Consider the following 20,665-nt stretch of genomic DNA (forward strand, 5'->3'; position numbering starts at 1 on the left):
ACGTGGGCTGCCCAACACTGCTTTTTTTTTTTTTTTTTTTTTTAATTTATGATAGGAACACAGTGAGAAAGAGAGAGGCAGAGACACAGGCAGAGGGAGAAGCAAGCTTCTTAAGTAATGCCACATTTAACACCACATTTCACAGTTCAATAATTTCCAGTAAAGACTAAATAACTAAAATTTAACATTGTTAATAGTTTTAGAAATTAGGAAACTTATGGTTTTTCTCATTAAATCACTTTTTATTCAAAAACAAAATGTTATACTGTTAGGTCAGTACTGGGATAAATTAAGCCATAATAAGTTAATTAATTTCCACTCACACAAAGATTTCTAGCCACCATTATAGCCGAAATAATTACCCAGTGATTTCTATTCATTATGAAATGGTACAAATTAGCTAAGTGGCCAAACAGCAATCTAAAAATACTGTTTTTAAGAACTAAAACATTTCTTAAAATTAAAATATTAAAAGTACCTAAGAGACTTAATTGAGTTTCTCATCCTTCAAAAGATTTTGGGTTATGATGACCTAGATTAGCTCCAGGAGCAGAGCCTTGTTTACAAAATCTCAGATCTTGGAGAGAAGAAAATGTTCTAGCCTGTTTTTTGGCATCATTCCTACTACATTGTTTAAAATGAGCTAGAACAGGGGTTATTTATAATCTAAGCTATTGGACAAACACTTTGTCTAATAATATCTTGTACACATACTAGTCTGACTTAATAAGTATGAATATCAGATATAACAATTCACTTTAATATCCTATAATTCTCTTTATAAGTGATTATCATCATTACATAAAACATGTGCCCAGATGCACGTGGGTTCCTCTTTACCTATACCCATTATTTCTTTAAATACAAGTTCTAAAATGCTGTTAATCTCCTGCTGTTATATTATAAAGAATGGTATGTTTAATTCAGTCTTAAAATCTAGAGCAATCATGAATTTTTTATTCTGCTAAAAACCATGTTTTACTAAAAGTATCTCAATGGAAATTAATGTTATCTTACACTCATTTGTCCCTTTGACAATCGAACTTTGTGAAATAAGAATGCTTTATAGATAAAGTGAACCTTAAAGATTAAGGCAGCTGATGGATTACCTAGTTCAATCACCTAAGCCAGGTTTCATTCCTAGTCCTATGTTTTTCTTTTTTCACAACTACCCATCATTGGTACTTTACCTCTACTACTTATGCCAAGTCATACAAATGACAGATTCTATATTATAAATTTTGGACAATGTCAGCAGAAAGCTGGTAAAGTGAAACAGTTATATAGAATTAAATAAACCTCATGTAGCTTTAAGAAAGACAATTGTTAAGTCTGCAAAATTTGCTTGCATTTTTAAAAATTTGCTAATTTCAGACTATTTCATATAGTCTTATTTCCAAATAATATGACTAAACTCTCTGGCTACCTTTAACACCTCGAATGCTAACACATCTAAAACTGAGTTAATTTTCCTCTGAACAGGATTCACCATTATTATCATTTCCAACTCCCTAAGCTTACAAAGTTTGGAAACAATTGAAAATAGCCATTAATTATGTGCTTATTAAATGCCTGGCACAACCACTTTATTCAGGTTGTGTCATTCTAACAAAATCAGGTTATGTCATTATGAGAAACCTATGAAATGAAATTACCTCAATTTCCACCAATGAGGAAACTGAAGCTCAGAGAAGGTAGGTAATTTGATCAAGGTTATACGGAGCAGGTGACAAAATCAGAACCTGAATCCAAGTCTTTCTAGTTCTTCTAAATGTGAAAACAATCCATAGGATTAAAAGTGCTGTCAAATTAATTTAAAGGATTGGAACTATCATTTTCTTTTTAAATAAAATGAGAAAAACAAAATATCAGCTACTACCACAGAACAAGACTAAATAATGACTTCTGTTTAGGGGGACAGAGTGTTAGGTTGGAGCAGCCATCCCAACACTCGGTCTGTAACAGTGGGTTGATAAAAAAATGTTAAAGCCACTTCTCCATGTGATACTCTCTCTCAATTACCACAATCCCCTGCCATGTCCCAAAAGGTATTTGGTTCAACCTTATCACATTCAACCAACATGGACTTTGGAAGTACACATTAAAGGCTGATATTAAGTTTGAGGGGCACCTAGGTGGCTCAGAGGTTGAGCGTTTGTCTTTGGCTCAGGTCGTGATCCTGGGGTCCTGGGATCAAGTCCCACACCAGGTTCCTCACGGGAAGCCTGCCTTTCCCTCTGCCTATGTCTCTGCCTCTCTGTGTCTCTCATGAATGAATAATAAAATCCTTCAAAAATAAAATAAAATAAAATAAAATAAAATAAATAAAATAAAATAAAATAAAATAAAAAAATAAATAAAATAAAATAAAATAAAATAAAATAAAAAATAAAATAAATAAAATAAAATAAAATAAAATAAAATAAAATAAAATAAAATAAAGGCTGATATTTTCATTTTACTAAATAGAGTTTTAAAAAGAAGTAGTTGCTGGAGATTTACAATCAAAACTCATACACCTCACGTGCTGCCAGTTCTATAAATCCTTCTTTACTAGGAAATGACACTACACTACCAGAGACACAAATGCTTAGAGATATTTAAAGATTCAGAATGTACAAATTCTGTAATTTATTGTGTATAGCTTTTTGTGGAGAGGTAGACAGTTGTTTTTTTCCCTCATTTAAATGCTACAATCTTTTTTTTTTTTTTTTAAGATTTTATTTATTTATTCATGACAGACACAGAGAGAGAGAGAGAGAGAGAGAGAGAGGCAGAGACACAGGCAGAGGGAGAAGCAGGCTCCATGCAGGGAGCCTGACGTGGGACTGGATCCCAGGACCCCAGGAACAGGTGCTGGGCTGAAGGCGGTGCTAAACCGGTGGGCCACCAAGGCTGCCCACAATCAATCTTTCAAAGCTGTTAATTTTCAACATTATTTTAGTTAATACAATGATGTCACCCAGAAAGCTGGTGAAAAGTACTTATCATTGACTGCCTCAATAGTTTCTAACCTTTTGGACAAGGAAGGTTTTAGTTATTACACTGACTAGGGGGCAAAATCAAGAAGGCCTCATGAACTGAGCACTTCAACTAAAACTTGCAATTACTGAGAAATAAATTTCCATTCCACATTCTCTAAAACAAATATCTAACACACACACACACACACACACACACACACACAAACACACACTCTATATTCAAACCAAATTTGAGATCACTACAAATAAGAGAGGGTAGTGGGATGTAGGGGCTCTACAGATCTGTGCAGGTATCCTCTGGGCCACGTCCCCTACTCCCCCACCTAAGCCTCTTTCAACACAGCACTGGGTAACTAACCCTCCAGTCTTGATCTGTCTGTTGACTCAGGAAAAAAGTCAGAAAAGACCACAACCAGAGGCCTTTCCAGAGGCCAAGTTAGTTCTTACTCATCATTGCATTTCCAGCACAGCATTCAATGCATATTTCTTTCAGAGAAGGAAAAGGATCCAAATGTCTATAAAGTTTTACTATATTTAACAATAAATTCTAAAAATGATGTTATTTTACCAATGTTATATAATCGTTAATTTATCACAGAAGGCATTTTTCTTAAGAATTCAGATGACTTTGAATAAAAACATTTTGTCAAAATATGTGATTTTGATAAAAACATCTCAGAAATCAAGCATTTCTGAAACAAAGTTCAAGTGTTTTGTACTAAATCCAAGTGAGCATTCCATGTTGTTAATTCCTTGATTTAAACAAGAGTCCACACAAATTATAAAATATTATATGTAATATTCTACAGAACACAGCTGGGGCAAATGATCTACCTCAAGCTATACTTAAGCTATTTTAATACAGAAAGAAATAGGAGTTACAGAGTGTGCTAGTAGAACACCAAAATGGCTAGTAATTAGGGTGACCATAAAATTCTTTGTATAAACAATGACACATTTAGAGTGAAAGAAGACAATTGTGAAATAGGATTAGACAGAGGTAACAGGTATAAACCAGGACCATCCCAGAGAGCATTTTCATCTGATCCACCAGAAAAATATGAATTTCGTGGTAAAATGGTTAACTCAAATTACTTGATTTTTCAAATTACTTTAAATAAAAATGTTTTTATTCCCTGAAACTATTTCAAAATATAAAATTTATATTTTATATTTGAAATAATTTATACTTCAGTTATTCAAATGCTCTTTAAAAAAAAAGTCAACTATGTACAATTCACTGCATCCTACCACACTTCTGTCTGAAAGGAGAAAGGAAAATCCAGTCCTCATCACAAGGCACTGATGGTGATTAAGCATACAATAGGCACTTAAATGTTTTTTCAAGTGTCTGATAAATGTCAACTCCCTACCAACTACTGTCACAGGTGTGAGGGAAGAAGTCAGATATGTCCCAACCCTTGGAGAACAAATATTCTAGTAAAGGAGATTATCTAAAATAAGCAAATGAAGGAAATACAAATTATGGTATATGGGGGATCCCTGGGTGGCTCAGTGGTTTGGTGCCTGCCTTCAGCCCAGGGCGTGATCCTGGAGTCCTGGGATCGAGTCCCACATTGGGTTCCTTGCATGAAGCCTGCTTCTCCCTCTGCCTATGTCCCTGCCTCTCTCTCTCTCTCTCTCTCTCTCTCTGTGTCTTTCATGAATAAATGAATAAAATCTTTTTAAAAAAATTAAGGTATATGTTCTTTCAGCTCCTAAAGCATGCCAGGTTCTTTCTAAATTCAAGATCGTTGCACATACTACTCCTCTGGCCTAGAATGTTCTTTCCCTCAATCCTTACATAATTGCCTCTTTCACATCCTTGCCTTACTTTCCAAGAGGCCTTATTTATTTAATCATCCTAACCAAAGATACTTTTCCCGGCCCTTGGTTAGTCACCCTCTTAGCCCTTGTAGGTTCCTTTGTAGAACATTTACAATATATACCTATTAGGGTGCTTGGGTGGCTCAGTGAGTTAAGCATCTGACTCTTGGTTTCGGCTCAGGTCCTGATCTCAGGGTGGTTGAAATCGAGCGCTGAGTTGAGCTCTGCACTCAGTGCAGAGTCTGTTTGATGATTCTACCCACCCTAGCCCCTACCTACCTCACACTATCCTCTCTCTCAAATAAGTAAATACATCTTTCTAAAAACTGTACTTATTTTTGAAGAAATGTTAATACATTAATAAGTAACATTTTACCATTTCTTCATAATCAAATACTATTCTAAGCACTTTACATGGATTACTTCATTTAATCACTATGATAGCCCTTTAAGTACTATAGCTAGCCCTGTTTTTCATATGATAAAATTAAAGACAGATTTTTCTCTGTATTTCTAAATAATAAGCTTATACTGCTAATTCATGTTTAAATTTGACATTATCTCTAATTTCTAATTTCATTATATTCTTTTTACCATCCCATTTCAAGGATGAAAGGTCTTTCACTTTGAGTCTATTACCGTTGACTTTCTTCTATTCTATTTGGAGAATAATGTTAATATATAATCACCTAGTCTTTGTTTCTTCCAAGTTCCTTGAAGAAGGCTGATTGATCATTATGTCATTTCTGGTGCAGAACCTAGAGGCAGTTGTGCTCTTGCTAAAGGTAGAAGTACAGACACACTAGACTGACTAGCAGGAAATCTGAGTTTTACTTTCATAGTTGGATAGGTTACTTCTTTTTCTCTGGGTCTTGTTTTCCTACTGTAAAAATGAAAGAGACTCACACTTTGTAATGACCTTTCCAACTCTGATTTCTAGCAACAGCATGATTTTCAAAGTAATTTCAGAATAACAAAAGGATTTTAGTGTCCTGAGCTCTTGGTAATGGAATTTAATCTGTACCACTGTGTAACCTGAGGATTTTTTTTCACTGTTCGCTATTCAGAGTTCCCTGGCAGATACCTGAACTCTGTAACAGAAGCTAAAAGAAAAAGCACAGGTCACAGTTGTTATATACTGGACTGTAGAACTATGCCTCCAGGACCAGCATTTAATGGACAAAATAATTACTCAGATTTGAATACACTTCCTCAAAGGCATAGGTATATTCCTTATCCCAACTTCTAAATGAGTTTTCTAACTTAAGAACACACATTTCAGACAATTTTGAAGGAGTTATGAATGACGGGATCTAAGATTTCCTGCTTTGTGCTTTCTACTAGTAATACATTGAACAAATCCCTCCTATGGCCAAAAAAAATTTTTTTCCTTGAAGCTTTGGTGTAAAAATGTTTATTTTGTTGGGTAGCGGGGAGGAGACATATCCATTCCCTCCTTAACACAGGTAGGAAAGCTTATTCAGTATTGGGGGGGAGGGGGATCTCCTTACTCCCATAGTTCACATGTGGTTGGAAGGTACAAAGGCCTCTAATCCCAGAGTTTATGACGTTTCTGCCAGCAAATGTCTGAAATGAGAGAAAAATTTCCAAATTTATCCTGTTTTTCTCCTATTTGTTATAACACAGAGCTGCTTTAAAATAATGTAGTTTAACTATTCTGACAAAAGAGGATCATAAAACAATAGCTATGACATTGTAATATTATGTACATGTTAATACTCCCAAGAATTTTCATATAAGGGAAAACTAATCCCTCATATATTACAAAGAATGGTGGCAAAGGAAAAAGAAAAAATTAGCCAACAGTAGAGATGAGTGTCAGGTAATTTTTAGAATACCAGGTCATAATATAACTTTGAGAGCTAAAAACTGATTTAAGACTGCCAGATACTCAATAGTAATTCTTTGCTTGCTTACAATGAAATTAAATAATACAAATATACTCTCAAGGGCACCTGGCTGGCTCAGTCAGAGGACTCTTAACCTCAGGGTTGTGAGTTTGAGCCCCATATGGGGTATATAGAGGTTAAATAAATAAAACTTAAAAAAAAAAAAGAAATATACTGCCAAATTATTCTTCCAAAAAGTTCTCTTCAATCAGACCAAACTACTTAATGGTGCCCCTCTATCAAGCGAATGAAGCTCGAACCCCTTAGTGTGACATTCAAAACCCTAATTTTCCTCATTTGTAAGTAAGCCCTACAATTCATGTTAGTCTACCTGCTATCCCTTAAACATCTTAATTGCTCAGATTGTCCTCTCTTCCAGTCCTCCCTGCCTAAATCTCTTCCACCTATCTCAAACTCCCACCTATTTATCCCAAACATAACTGTCTTATGTCTTTTAAGGCTCAACACAGCTGTTGCCTCTGATGGATCTGTGCCATGAAATTAATCACTCCAGCTGAAATTCATTATTTCCTACAAAGTCTGATGGTATGCATTTTTACCAGTCAATTATCAAGTGTCTTATGTTTATATAGTTATTTCATTTGATTCTCTAGTAACTTTGAGAAGTGGATATAAATATTCCCAATTAGAAACAAAAGCTGATACTGGAAAATTAATCCGTAGAGTTACAAAACTAACAAGTTCCAGGGGGAAAAAATGAATAAAATTTTCCAGTGATAAACACTTTTATGGGGACGCCTGGGTGGCTCAGCAGTTGAGCGTCTGCCTTCAGCTCAGGGCATAATCCTGGGAGCCGGGATGGAGTTCCGCATCGGGTTCCTTGCAAGAAGCCTGCTTCTCCCTCTGCCTGTGTCTCTGCCTCTCTCTCTCTCTCTCTCTCTGTGTCTCTCATGAGTAAATAAATAAAAATCTTAAAAAAAAAAAAAAGAAGACTTTTATGGTATATCACAAAGATACTAAAATTCATGCAACACTTAATAATAAGTATTTATTGAGCAGCTACTAAATGTCAAGCATCAGTCCACATATGGGGAAACACAGCAGTGAATAAACATCATTAAGTCCCTACCTTCATGAAGCTTACATTCCTACTAGGGAGAAAAACAAAAAAGTAAATAAATAAATAAATACAGAACATCCAGTCAAGCAGCGATATGAAGAAGAGTAATGCAGTGTACAGAAAAAATAAAAGAGCTGTGCTTTTCATAGGATGGTTGGGAAGGCTTCTTTGAGGAGATGACAACTGAGCACAAAGTCAAATGGAATAAAGGACAGGGTCATGAGACTTGTATTTCATAAGGGGACAGCAAATGTAAAGGCCCCACAATGTCAATATGCTTGTGGTGACTGAAGAAAAAGACCAATGTGCCAAGACTACAGGGATATTAGAATACTAAAAAAAAAAAAATGAGATCAGAGAGGTAGCCTGAGGCTTTAGAGTAAAAACATAATTCCTCTCAATTCAAATAATTATTTTCAATCAGAAAAAATCTTGGAATTTCATCAATACTCATTATTCTCTTAAATCTATTTTGTCCAAGTAACTTTTTGTTTAAAGCTAAATAAGGAAAAAAAAATCTGCTAATATCTTAATTGTCCTATATACATGACCTGATTTTTTTTTCCCCAAACAGCAGTACTTCTGTGCACTTCTACCTTTACATATTCTCATGATATGCTCTAAAACCTTTCTAAATGTTGTTCAACATCAGGGTTTAACTTCTTTTCTGTAATAGAAAGCAATTTGACTGAAGACTATATTGGGACAACTTGGGAAATGTGAATCTAAACTGTATATTAGATATTAGCATTATGCCAGTGTTTGATTTCTTGAGTATGATAAATGTACAGCAGGTATGTGGAAGAATGTTCTTACTTTTAGGAGGTACATGCAGTGGTGTGATGGCAAATGTCTAACAACTGGCTCTGGAGAGGGGAAAAAAAACCTGGTTTGTAGTATTGCCAATTTCCATGTTGTAAATGGCCACTAATGAGGATTACAAGCAACTAAATTGATACAGAAATGGGAAGAAATGTACATAGTCAGCTTTCACATACTGATACTAGTCAGTTCTATGTTGAAGTACTCAGGGTTGAAGTGTCATGTCTGCAACTCACTCTCAAATTATAAAAACAAAAAATAAAAATGAAAACCCCCCGTGTCTACCTATCTAATCCACCCACTTACCTATTGAAAGATAAAACGAAGGTGGTAAAGTGTTGATAATTAACCTATGAGAAGGTATTTGATTAATTGTATGATTCAACCTTTCTGTGGGTTTAAATTTTTTAAAAATTAGGTATAGGGGCAGCCCAGGTGGCTCAACGGTTTGGCGCCGCCTTCAGCCCAGGGCGTGATCCTGGAGACCTGGGATCGAGTCCCATGTCAGGTTCCCTGCATGGAGCCTGCTTCTCCCTCTGCCTGTGTATCCGCCTCTCTCATGAATTAAAAAAATAAAATAAAATAAAATAATAAAATAAAATAAAAAAATAAAATAAAATAAAATAAAATAATAAAAAATAAAATAAAATAAAATAAATAAAATAAAATAAAAAAATAAAATAAATAAAATAGGTATAAATTATAGAGCAAGCAATGTAGGAAGTTTAAAGAAATCCTACATCCAATTCTCTCATGAAATGATTAAGAGTTTTATGCGTCAGTATCCTTTCATCAAGTACACCAAATATGATATAGAACTTTAACCTGAAGTTGTTTTTAAGTATAACACCTCTTGGGACGCCTGGGTGGCTCAGCAGTTGAGTGCCTGCCTTTGGCTCAGGGCGTGATCCTGCAGTTCTGGGATTGAATCCGGCACTGGGCTCCCTGTATAGGGCCTGCTTCTCCCTCTGCCTAAGTCTCTACCCCCTCTCTCTCTCATGAATAAATAAAATCTTAAAAAAAAAAATAACGTCTCTTAAGGAGGGTACTTGTTATGATGAGCACTGGGTGTTATACTATAAGTAATGGATCGCTAAATTCTATTCCTGAAACCAACATTACACTATATGTTAACTAGAATTTAAATAAAAACTTGAGGGGGAAAAAAAGGACAACAAAGGACATCTAATTCAATAAATATAATAGCAGCTAACATTAATTGAACACTTTAGATAGAGTAGTCAGAGAAAGCCTCTGTGAAAAGTGACATTTAAGCCAAGATCAGAAGGATGACAAGGAGCCATCAATTTGATGCATGTAGCAAAAAGCTTTTTAGGCAGAAGGAATAGTCCATATAAGGCCCTGAAAGGTAGTCAAAAACCTACAAGGTAACCTGTAGGGCTGGGCACGGTGAACAAGGAGAAAAAAATGCAAAAGGCCTTATTACAATTTTATGGGAGGAGTATCTTTAATATGAAAAGGAAAATATGAAAAAAAAAACCCTCAACTTATATTATAGCAAAGTATCATTAGTATTACACATCAATTGTTGTCTAATATTTTGACTTAATACTGGCATTGTGACCCAGTCTATACTGTTTCAGTTTATTATGAAAAATCTGATAAGATGAATGAACTATTCTGATTTTTCATCCATTTGAGCAAAGACAGAATTAACTATTGACAAATTGACTTTGGTTTACATACTGAAAAAGAAGTACTGTTTCCAGGTACAATAATTCTGCTTTTACACTACAAAAAAAAAGATCAATATTAAGTTAGAATTCTAAGTTTGATATTACCGCGGTTTTTTAATATTACCTCAGTGTTTTTAATATCCTCAGCCTCAAATGGGAAAAAAACATTCCCATAACTAGATACTAGACTGAAAAGAGAAAAAAAAGTAAATATGTAAAATTTTCTTCATTTAATCCTTTTTTTCTATACTTACTTACAATGTAGCATGCTCAGTTTGCATGGGTTTCTTCACTTTTTCAAAAGGAAATCACCTTTTAAGTCATGCTCCCTATACACACCTTAGCCTCTCAAGTATACCTTCCAATTTTTTTTTCTCATGCTTCAAAGAAATGACAGTGTTCCATCCACTGAATCATTTCCTTTTTATTAGATGACTAGCAAAAACAGACAGGGAATGGCTATATCAATCCTGGTAGTATCTAATTTCAGAAGTTCTATCAAGCTAGCAATTATTTAATAGCTACTGACGTATCAAGACCCAAAAGTGTAAATGGATGATAGACCAACCGTAACTTCTGACTTGAAATCACAGTAAGTATATGTGCAGTTGAATTAACTCCTTTCTTTTGTCCTCCCCATCTTTCTCTAAATAACTGACTTTTTAAAGTATGTCTCATAATAACAAAAGCAGTTCAGGTTTGAATGTTTACTATGTACCAGCCACAGTTCTAAGCACCTTAAATACAGTTATTTAATACTAAAAATAACCCTAAGCAAGGTACTACTACTTCCCCATTGTAAAGATGAAGAGAGTGAGGCAAAGAAGGTAAGTTTTCCGAGATCACAATGCTTAACCAGATTTAGTGTTTTCTGGAGGCCAGTTTGGTCCCAGTATCTTATAATAATTTAACATTACTCACTGCTACCAGTCAGAGGATTAAGAGTATATACTTGAGCCTGCTTCAAAGCTGGCAAGCCCTCTTGTTAGCTGTGTAACCTTGGGTAACTTACCAAATCTCTCTCTGACTCAGTTTCATTGATTTATAAAATGGTGGTGACAAAAGCATCTACTTTCCTGAGCAACTGTGAAGATTAAATGAATTATACATGTAAACTACTTGAAACAGTGCCTGGCACATAGTATACACAACAGTTAGCGGTTATTACTAATATTACCACCACCACCTCCACTTGGGAATTTAATAAAAGGCTGCTCTACTTAATCTAGTCAACATTTCTTTTTTTTTTTTTTTTTAAGATTTATTTATTTATTTATCATAGACAGAGAGAGAGAGAGAGAGGCAGAGACACAGGAGGAGGGAGAAGCAGGAGCCTGACGTGGGACTCGATCCCGGGACTCCAGGATCGCGCCCTGGGCCAAAGGCAGGCGCCAAACCGCTGAGCCACCCAGGGACCCCCTAGTCAACATTTCTTTTCCTCAGACATGTCATTTCTGGCTAACAATGAATTATTTTAAGCAAATAAACAAGGCAACTAATTCCCTTGCTACTTTTTTTTCTAGGTCTTACCACGTCTTTCCTCCTATTTCAGTTGCCTAGGAAGCAATTGCCTGAGGTTAACAGGGTTGCCTTAAACCCTAGGTAAATTCATAAACTGCTAACTAACTCTAAAGTGCAATTTATAATACAATAAAAAGGAGAAGAGGGGAGTCTCTTAGTTCATTAGGCTGTAACAAAATACTATAAAGTAAGTGGCTTATAAACAACAGAAACTTATTTCTCACAGTTCTGGAGCCTGGGAGAACCACAAGGCACCAGCAGATTCAGAGTCTGGTGAGAGCTGGCATCCTCATTGATGCCTCTCTTTTCACTGTAACTTCAGATGGTGGAAGAGCTTTCTTGGGCCACTTTTATAAGGGCACTAATGCTATTCATTAGGTCCCCACCCTCATGACCTAATCACCTTTCAAAGGCTCCACCTCCAACCATCATCACTTCATGGTGTTAGGATTTCAACACATGAATTTGGTGGGGGGAGGAGACACAAATATTCATCTATTATAATAGGAAAAAACTAAGACAGTACTCCTCTCAGTTTTAACTTTAAAAAACATTTAATCAAAAAAAATAAAATAAAATAAAAAATATTTAATTGGTATTTTGTGGAACAGGTTTTACACTAGTGTTTATTTAAGAATCATAAATGCTATACTATGCATTCAAATATAAATTGAAAGACATGCTTATTAATTTATTGATGATTTACTAGATTTTATAAACCTTAGTCTTTTGTAACTGTTGGATAAGCTCAGATAACATTCTTAGAAATGTCTGATGAAAAAGACATTTGTTTCTAACCAAAGCATAAAGCATTGCAAGCTGACATTTATCTTTTAAATTAAAGAGATTTTTATTCTACTTAGGTTTTCATACAATACCATAAATTTAGAAATACTTCAGAAATACCACACATTTATAACACAAATAATTATTAAATGTTAAAAACATAAAACATTGCCATTGTTTCCATGCAAAAGCCACACTTCAGACTTCTTATACCGGGCATTCAATATCTATCTGGGACCAGGTCCAAACTTTGCATCCTTAGGTATAAGATAGACTAACATTGTTGAACCTCCCAGCTGCCCAGCTCTGGTCAACAGTTAATGCATTTAATAGATTTTTAAAAATCTATTCCCAGAAAGATTAGTCCACTCATTCCACCACTTACATTTTAAGCTAATAAATGATAGTATAAAGAAATTATACATATTATGTAAAGCATCCTTTCATAGCTTTTATATTTTATCAGATGACTATATATTAAGAGCCAATGAAACGTGCTTGAGCCTTAACAGACTGAACTATGAATGCCAAACAAAAGAGTATGAGGTTATTATACATGATAATTTCCTTTCCTCTGTTGAACATTACTTTCTAACTGGCCAACCATCAGGCATCTAAAATGTCTTAACAGGATAAAAGGTACCATTGATTTAAAACCTACTATGTGCTAACCGCTGTCATATTTCATTCTAACAACTATGAGAAATTAGAATTATTCCCATTGTACACAGAACCTGGGACTCTCCGGGATTAAGTAATTTGATGAAGATTACCTAGCTAGCAAGTAATGGAACAAGGATACAAACATAGGTCTGATCCCAAAGCCTGTGCTCATGATAACATCAAAGACTCATCTTTGGCTGCATTGCCCAAGTAATGTTATGTAACTATGTGAAAATAAATTTTTTTTTTTAATTTTAACAGACCCGGGTGGCTCAGTCTGTTAAACATCTGACTCTTGATTTCAGCTCAGGGTTGTGAGATTCAGCCCCCGGTGGGGCTTGGTGCTGGGCTGCTTGGCCTGGGGCCTATTTAAGATTCTCACTGCCTGCTCCTCCCCCACTATTTTTTTTTTTAACCTCAGACTATGGTAAAATACTATTAACTACTGTGAAATGTAGCCATTGTCCTACCTAATAACATCTTAATTATCTGAAAGTACAGTAGGAGCTCTCCTGACTTCCCCCTCATCAGTCAGCAAGATCCTCGAGTGCTTTCCACAGCCTCCAACAAAGCAAACTAGAAGACAACAGCAGCGAATAAGGTACTTTCTAGTTGTCTGCACATTTCTATTTCTACTAGGAGTTGCATGTTTAGACTCAGGTGTTTGTTCTCAAAAGTTGTTTATGCCACCCTATTTATAATTAATTCATTTAAATATCATATAAACCTAAATAAATAAATAAATAAATAAATAAATAAATAAATATCATATAAACCAATGAAATGAGTACAAAAAAATTATTTCTGTGAAAACTGCTAAATGCCTTGGAAAGAACACAGTTGATGAGCACATATATTTACCTCTCCTTCCAAAACAAATTCACTGTTGGCTTCTGTGTACATAAGACACATAAAATTGTGTGAAATTTAACAAATAATTGTAAAATGTTTTTAAAATGTAAAAGATACCATCCTCAGATTGCTCTGCAAAGTCTTATTCCACTTTTAAGAAGTCAAAACTAGAAATCTTAGGTATATATTACTGGTGTGATTTATACAAGAAAGATCATAGGTAACTGAAAAACAAACTCCACCTCCAAGAAGAACGTGGAGCATGGATAAAAGGACAGGGCAAATAATTAAACCCGTTATTTTTATGGTTCCTCACTTAAACCAGACTTTTTAAACTAGCCAACCAGCTGCTTATTTAGAATAAACTCTGGAAACATAGCTGTACCCCGTTAAGCAAATATCTCAGAGTTTCTCTCTACAGTGGAATTCACATACTTTACTCAGAGTTCTGAAAGAAATCTAAAGGGTTCTCCTCCTATTTACTCTTATTTTATAGAGAACTCAGTGTTAAGTGTGGTTACTGAGTAAGTTCTCTAGCCCAGAGACTAAAAGCATTTAAATTAAAAGGATGGAAGAATAAACATTTTAACAACAAAGACTGTTGACAGCATAAGAATTTATAATCAGATCTTACCAAAAAAAAAAAAAAAAAAGTTCATAAATTTAAATACCTCTGCAGGGCATTTCTAGATTTTAGAGGTCTATCCACATAACATCATAAAATTGAAAAATATATTTTTGGCACTTAAAAAGTAAAGTTTTAATTATACAGAAAATTCATTGTTTCTTAATCACCAATGTAGAAAAAAATGAGATATTACTGTCATCTAGCTAAGTATTGCCCGTCACTGTGCCTTTCCAACTTCAGTCAAGAAATCAATTCAGTGGGTTGTGATAGCAAAATTTAAAACAGAAAACAGAACAAGACCACACTCACATAATAAGAGTTAAATATGTTTTGTGAAAAGTTCATTTCTGTTTACCTATGCTATTTTGCAAAGTAAAAAATATTACTTAAAGGCTACGGGCCTAAAAACCCATATTATTATTATGAAATATAGTCTTAATACCAAACTTGCAATTCCATCATTTTTACATCATAATGCTAAAGAAAGCTATAATTTTAAGGAGAAAAAAGTCACTTCCTTATGAGTCTTCATGAATAAATGTATTTATTTTCCTTAGTAATCACTATTTATGTATGTGTAAATATAACATATATATGTTTTATTGTGTTTGGTACTAGTTTTGGCTAAAATAGAGACGTGTACAAATATTATTTTTTAAGCTGCTTACAACCTTAAAGCAAATTTTAACAACAAAAAACCCAAAACAAATAGCAACTTTGATTTATTTGCTTGTTTATTCTGACATGCAATTTACTGATCTTGGGGCCATTTTTCCAAAGTCACTGATGTAATCTCAAAGTCTCAACTTGGCATTTTACACAAGCAACCTCCTTAGTAACATTACACTTGATAGTATTTCATGCATATGTAGCCGATTTTAAGAAACAGCCAAACACTTAAAACTAATTTAAACCATTAACTTAAGAAGGAAGTATGGCTTTCTCCACTTCTTTCTAGTGCCATTTAAATGTATTACCAAAGACGTATTTTAACTAGAGAAGAAAATTTGTCTTTTAATACACTTTTTAAAAAGTATGGAAATATTAACCAGTTTATTACATCTTTTTTAAAAAGAGCCTTTAATTCATAGGAGGATAAATTAACATTTCCAATCCTAAAGCCTCAACTCTGTCATTTAGTCGAGCTCTCTACCAAATACAATAATCCTCTTCTAATAATGTTCCTTGGAATCAAACCTCCATCTGACTGAAAAGCCTTCACGCCTAACTACTTCTATCTTAATAATCTTCTAAACTTGGTCCTTGCCACTAATCAAAGGAAGGTTGATAAATTAGTCTTTATTCCTTTGAAGTCCTTGCAAAACACAGAGTACACATTATTCCCATAAATCCTGAAAATACAAGTTTGGAAAGGAAATGGCACACTTACTTATACTGATATTTACATAAGGCCCTGAAGTACTTTGCAAACTTTTGGTCTGCCTAAAGCAGCTTAAAAAAAAAGGCAATAATCATAATAACATATGTCAACTCTGTCTTCAATTTTCTAGATTTATCAAGTTCGAAATCTCAAGTTGAAAAAGTCTGTAAACTCTAGCTGCGGTTAGATTGACTTTATCTAAAAATAAGTAAGGTAAATCTCAAATGATGTCAACTACTGTGGCAAAAGATACAAATGCTGTTCCTGATCACCTCATTTTGAGTTACACTAGAGTATCTCTTGAAACTACTAGTTTACAAACATTTTTGAAGAATAAATCCTCCCATCTAGACCCTAACTCTCCTTCGGTGCGCCCTTGTCTATCTCACCAGCTGGAACCTGTAACAGAAACAAGTAGTCATATGTAATAGGCAAAGAATTGATCCTGCCCCAGAATTAGGTTAACACTTCTAAAATGGGGCACAGGGAAAAAAAAAAAAAAAAAAAAATCCTGCTTAAGGAAGTCATTTACCTCGGTCTGGCTTCATTTTCACATTCAATTTCCACCCAGGGTGCTGTGAAATACACTTGTGGGTTCTTTCAACAGGCTTGCCGCTGATGCTGCGGCTACTGCTCCGTTTTCAAAACGCTAAAAGAGACCAAAATAAAATTAATCGAGTCCCGCTCTGACACCCGGACCTTGCAAGTAAACCTCCTGTTAACAGGCCTCTTCCTGGCACTAACTGCGGTGACAGCACCATCGGCAGCTCTAAAAAACAAAAAAAAAAAAAAGAGAGAGAGAGAGAGAGAGGAAAAAAAAAAAAGGCAAAACTCTGTGCACCGCCTCCCCCATCTCCCCGGGACCGAGCAACCCTCTTCCCCGCCCGAGCGCTCTCCAGGCCAAAGTGTCCTTCCTTGACACAGAGTCTCCGAACCAAAGAAAGGTCTATTTATAACCTGGAGGTACAGGCAAGCGGAGGGGAGGAGGAGGTGGGGGGGGGGGGGGGGAAGGTTCAAACAACACAAGCTAACTAACCCCTTTGTAAAAAAAAAAAACCACCGCTGGGAACAGTGGCCCCTCCGCAGTGGCCGGTACGGAGATCCTCGGTCCGGGTGCGCGGGCGCACGAAGCTCTTCAGGACCCCGGCGCCGCGCCGGGAGCTCCGCCCGCCCCGCGGGGCCTCACCTGCGCGATCACCCTCGGGCTAGCCTTCCTGCCGCCGCCGCGGCCGAGTTTACACAATAAAAGGGTCAGAAGGAAACGCGAGTCATCTCCTCGCGCCCAGCCCCCAGCCCCAAACGAACTCTACCGGGCTGTCCCGGGGGCCCCCCGCCAAGCGCCCAGCCCGGCGCGGCCAGGCCGGAGCTCAGCCCCTGCCCCGCGCAGCCCGCCCCCCGCGGCCCCCGCCGTCCCCCCGGGGCCCCGGATTTCCTTCAGCTCCGCCGCCCCGAGCTCAGCGCCGGCCCCGCTCCCCGCCGGAGAGTTGTTTTCATGGCTCCCTCCGCCGACCTCTGCTGACTAACTCGCTCCCGTCTCCCGTCCCCAAGCCTCCTCCTCTTGGCACTTCCCTCCGCCGCTCGCCCGGCGGCTCACATCACACCCCCGCCGCAGACCCGAGGCTCCGAGAGGCGCAGGGCCGGCGAGAGCGGAGCGTGGCGCGCAGCGGCCCCCCGGGCTGCCTCAGAGGACCACGGGGGCCCGAGGGCACCAGCCCCCGCGGCCATCCACCCCCGCCTCGGCCGCCGCCTCGCTCCGCTCCGCTCCCAGCGCCCAGCCCGCCCCCCTGCCCGACTCGCACCCGAGCCCCGCGGCCCCCGGGCTTCGCCCGCCCGTCGCCCCGGCCGGCCCGCTTGCCCCGCGCCTCGGCCAGCTCCTCGCCCGCCCGCTGTCTCTAGCTCTGGCGCCCCAGCTCCCGGTCCCCCTCGCTCGCCCAGCTCTTTCTCCGCTGTTTGCCCTGTCAAAACACTGCCCGGGTCACGTGTCCCAACAACAGCCGACCCACCGCGCGTCACTTCCTCCCCGGCGGCCTCCGCGGCGGGCGCCCGGTTGTTATGGTAACAGCCCGCGCGCCGCAGGGCCCTAGCCCCGGGCCGGGCTCTCGGTGCAGGTGCGGGCGGCGGCGGGGGCGCGGCGGGGGCGCGGCGGGGGGGGCCCGCGGAGCCCCGGAGGCTCGGGAGGCCAGGGACGCTGCGGGCGCGGCGACCGTGCTCCGGGCCCTGCCCGCCCTGGGAGCCCGCTGCGGCGCGACTGGAACCGGGAATCGGCGCTGCGCTATTAGAGCACCGGGTAACTGGGGAGATGTCATCCAGGGCCTGCTCCAGCCGGGGAGGATAATTATAGTCTCCTCCTCCTCCTCCTCCCTTCTCCTCCTCCCTCCTCCCTCCTCCTCCCTCCTCCTCCCTCCTCCCTCCTCCCTCCTCCTCCCTCCTCCTCCCTCCTCCTCCCTCCTCCCTCCTCCCCCTCCTCCCTCCTCCCCCTCCTCCCTCCTTCCTCGTCCCTCCTCCTCCTCCTCCCTCCTCCCCCTCCTCCCTCCTCCCCCTCCTCCCTCCTCCCTCCTCCCTCCTCCTCCACGGGACGTTGGCTCCGGGCTGCGGCCGAGCCCAAGTGGATTGCAGCACATGGTGGAACCCGGGTCTGAGGTGGCCGAGACAGGGGAGTGGGCAGCCATGCGTCAGCGAGTGACGAGGCAAAGAACAAGAAGCCCCTGTCACCCTACATTTCCCCCAAAATCACTAGAGATTTTAGTAGGATTCGGAACCCAAGCTCCCGAGGTACTCGCTGGGCTAAAAATAACTTTTATAACGTCTGAAACACTGACTCATGGCAGGAGGACACTTTTGACACCGTGTTATTGTTGAGGAGCTGTAATTTTGTTGTCCTATAACAATGTGACATGATGACATTTCGTGTTGTGATTCGTGTCATCACTTAAACAGATGACAAGGATCTGCTGTAATTAAAAAAAAAAAAAAAAGGAAAAAAAAAAAGGCAGTCTTAACGAGGGCTGAAGCTATTAGCTACCCAGTTTAGAGACAGTACAGAGGGGGGTTGTGAGCTTAAAACAGAGACAGAGAAGTACAAAATTTGCAAGGCTCTTTGGTTTCATCTGAAAAAGTGGGGTTGTTTTTTTTTTTAGAAATGATTTTGCATGCAAGAATCAAAACAGGAAAGTATTAGCATAGGTTTAAAGATGATTTACTTAAGTCTTTGTACTATTCCATAGTTCCCAAAATCTTACAGTATTACTTTTACATCAGAGAAGTTTTTTTGTAAGTAAAGGATTGGAAATTGCAAAATTTTTTTGCCTCCTATCAAAAACATGAAATTTCTTTTTTTTTTTTAAACATGAAATTTCAATGATGAAAAATACTAGTTTTCTAAATGTTTTGATATGTATGGTAAAATTACATGGACAACTGCAGTGATTAATTTTAAGATTGTATCTAACCCAAACAGGGCAGACCATTCAGGAGGGTAACATTTCATTTTCAGGGAAATGTTCTGGTATCATGAAGATAAAACTTCTGTCAAATGGCAACAGTTCCATAATCTATGTAATGGCCACAAATATTAACTCCCAGTGGATCTGACTTAGATATTATTGAATACTGGATTATGTAGTTTCCTTTATGAAATTTTACTTGTTCTACAGTCACTTCTCAATTAACCTTGGTAATGGGAGACAGAAAGAACACTTCCAGATAATCCAAAATCCTAAATTTAGCACAACAGCTGAGACCAGATAACAGCTATTGTAAAAGGCTTAGTGGGTGAACAGATCTGGGAGCTAGATCTGTGATTTAGCTCCTCTTCCTCTGCCTAATTTGCAAAAAGTATAAAGACCAGAAAAATGTTGAGAGTAGAAGCTGAGAATATTGGATAATATGGAGCACAAAGAATAATCATTTTAAATAATTAAGTTTCTATAGCACATGGATAAATGATGATGTCTGAACATTTGTTAGACTAACTTGAAGCTTTTTATTAGGAATCTTGAATCTGTTTAAAAATTGGAGATCATTAGGGCAAATCATTATTCCAATTGTTTCATTCACTTAGAACACACTTACTGAGCACTCACTATTTGCTAGGCACATGCTAGTCTCTCCTTTTTCTTTTTTCAAAGATTTTATTTATTCAGGAGAGACACAGAGAGACAGGCAGAGACATAGGCAGAGGGAGAAGCAGGCTACCTGTGGGGATCCCGATGCAGGACTCCATCCCCAGACCCCCATGCCCTGACCCAAAGGCAGACACTCAACCACTGAGCCACCCAAGCATCCCTACATGCTAGTCTCAATATAAGGTGATGAAAAACAAGGTCACTTCTCTTATGGAGCTTGAAGTACTGACTACTATGTTTGCACAGCTTGGGTCAAGTCACATTTTTCGCCTATGAAAAAGAAGTGTTTTGACTCTAACAAAAGGTAATTTCTTTCTAATTCTAAAGCAATTCTATAATTGTATAAAACATATCCAGAGTGGGTTGGAAATAAGGACCTTTCCACAATG

The 20,665-nt window shown here is 38.2% G+C and overlaps 1 protein-coding gene across 8 annotated transcripts in view; it reads right to left on the reverse strand.

Annotated features, from left to right (window-relative positions):
- Positions 1-20,665, reverse strand: part of ATOSA (atos homolog A) — a 121,556-nt gene that overhangs the window by 68,189 nt on the left and 32,702 nt on the right. For 3 of the 8 annotated variants that reach the window (XR_012022480.1, XM_072808569.1, XM_072808563.1), the window contains exons 1-2: positions 17,189-17,537; positions 16,685-16,801 (exon numbers count right to left, since the gene is read on the reverse strand). Coding sequence is in view for 7 of the 8 variants with exons in the window: in XM_072808569.1 (XP_072664670.1) it covers positions 16,685-16,700 (16 nt within the window). In the remaining variant the exon portion in view is untranslated. Of the gene's footprint in view, positions 1-16,684; positions 16,802-17,188; positions 17,538-17,951; positions 18,116-18,155; positions 18,274-20,665 lie in introns of those variants that run through there. The other 5 variants (XM_072808565.1, XM_072808566.1, XM_072808564.1 and 2 more) reach the window with 5 other exon arrangements.

Source organism: Canis lupus, chromosome 32 (assembly GCF_048164855.1).
Source record: "Canis lupus baileyi chromosome 32, mCanLup2.hap1, whole genome shotgun sequence".
Classification (NCBI taxonomy): Eukaryota; Metazoa; Chordata; class Mammalia; order Carnivora; family Canidae; genus Canis; species Canis lupus.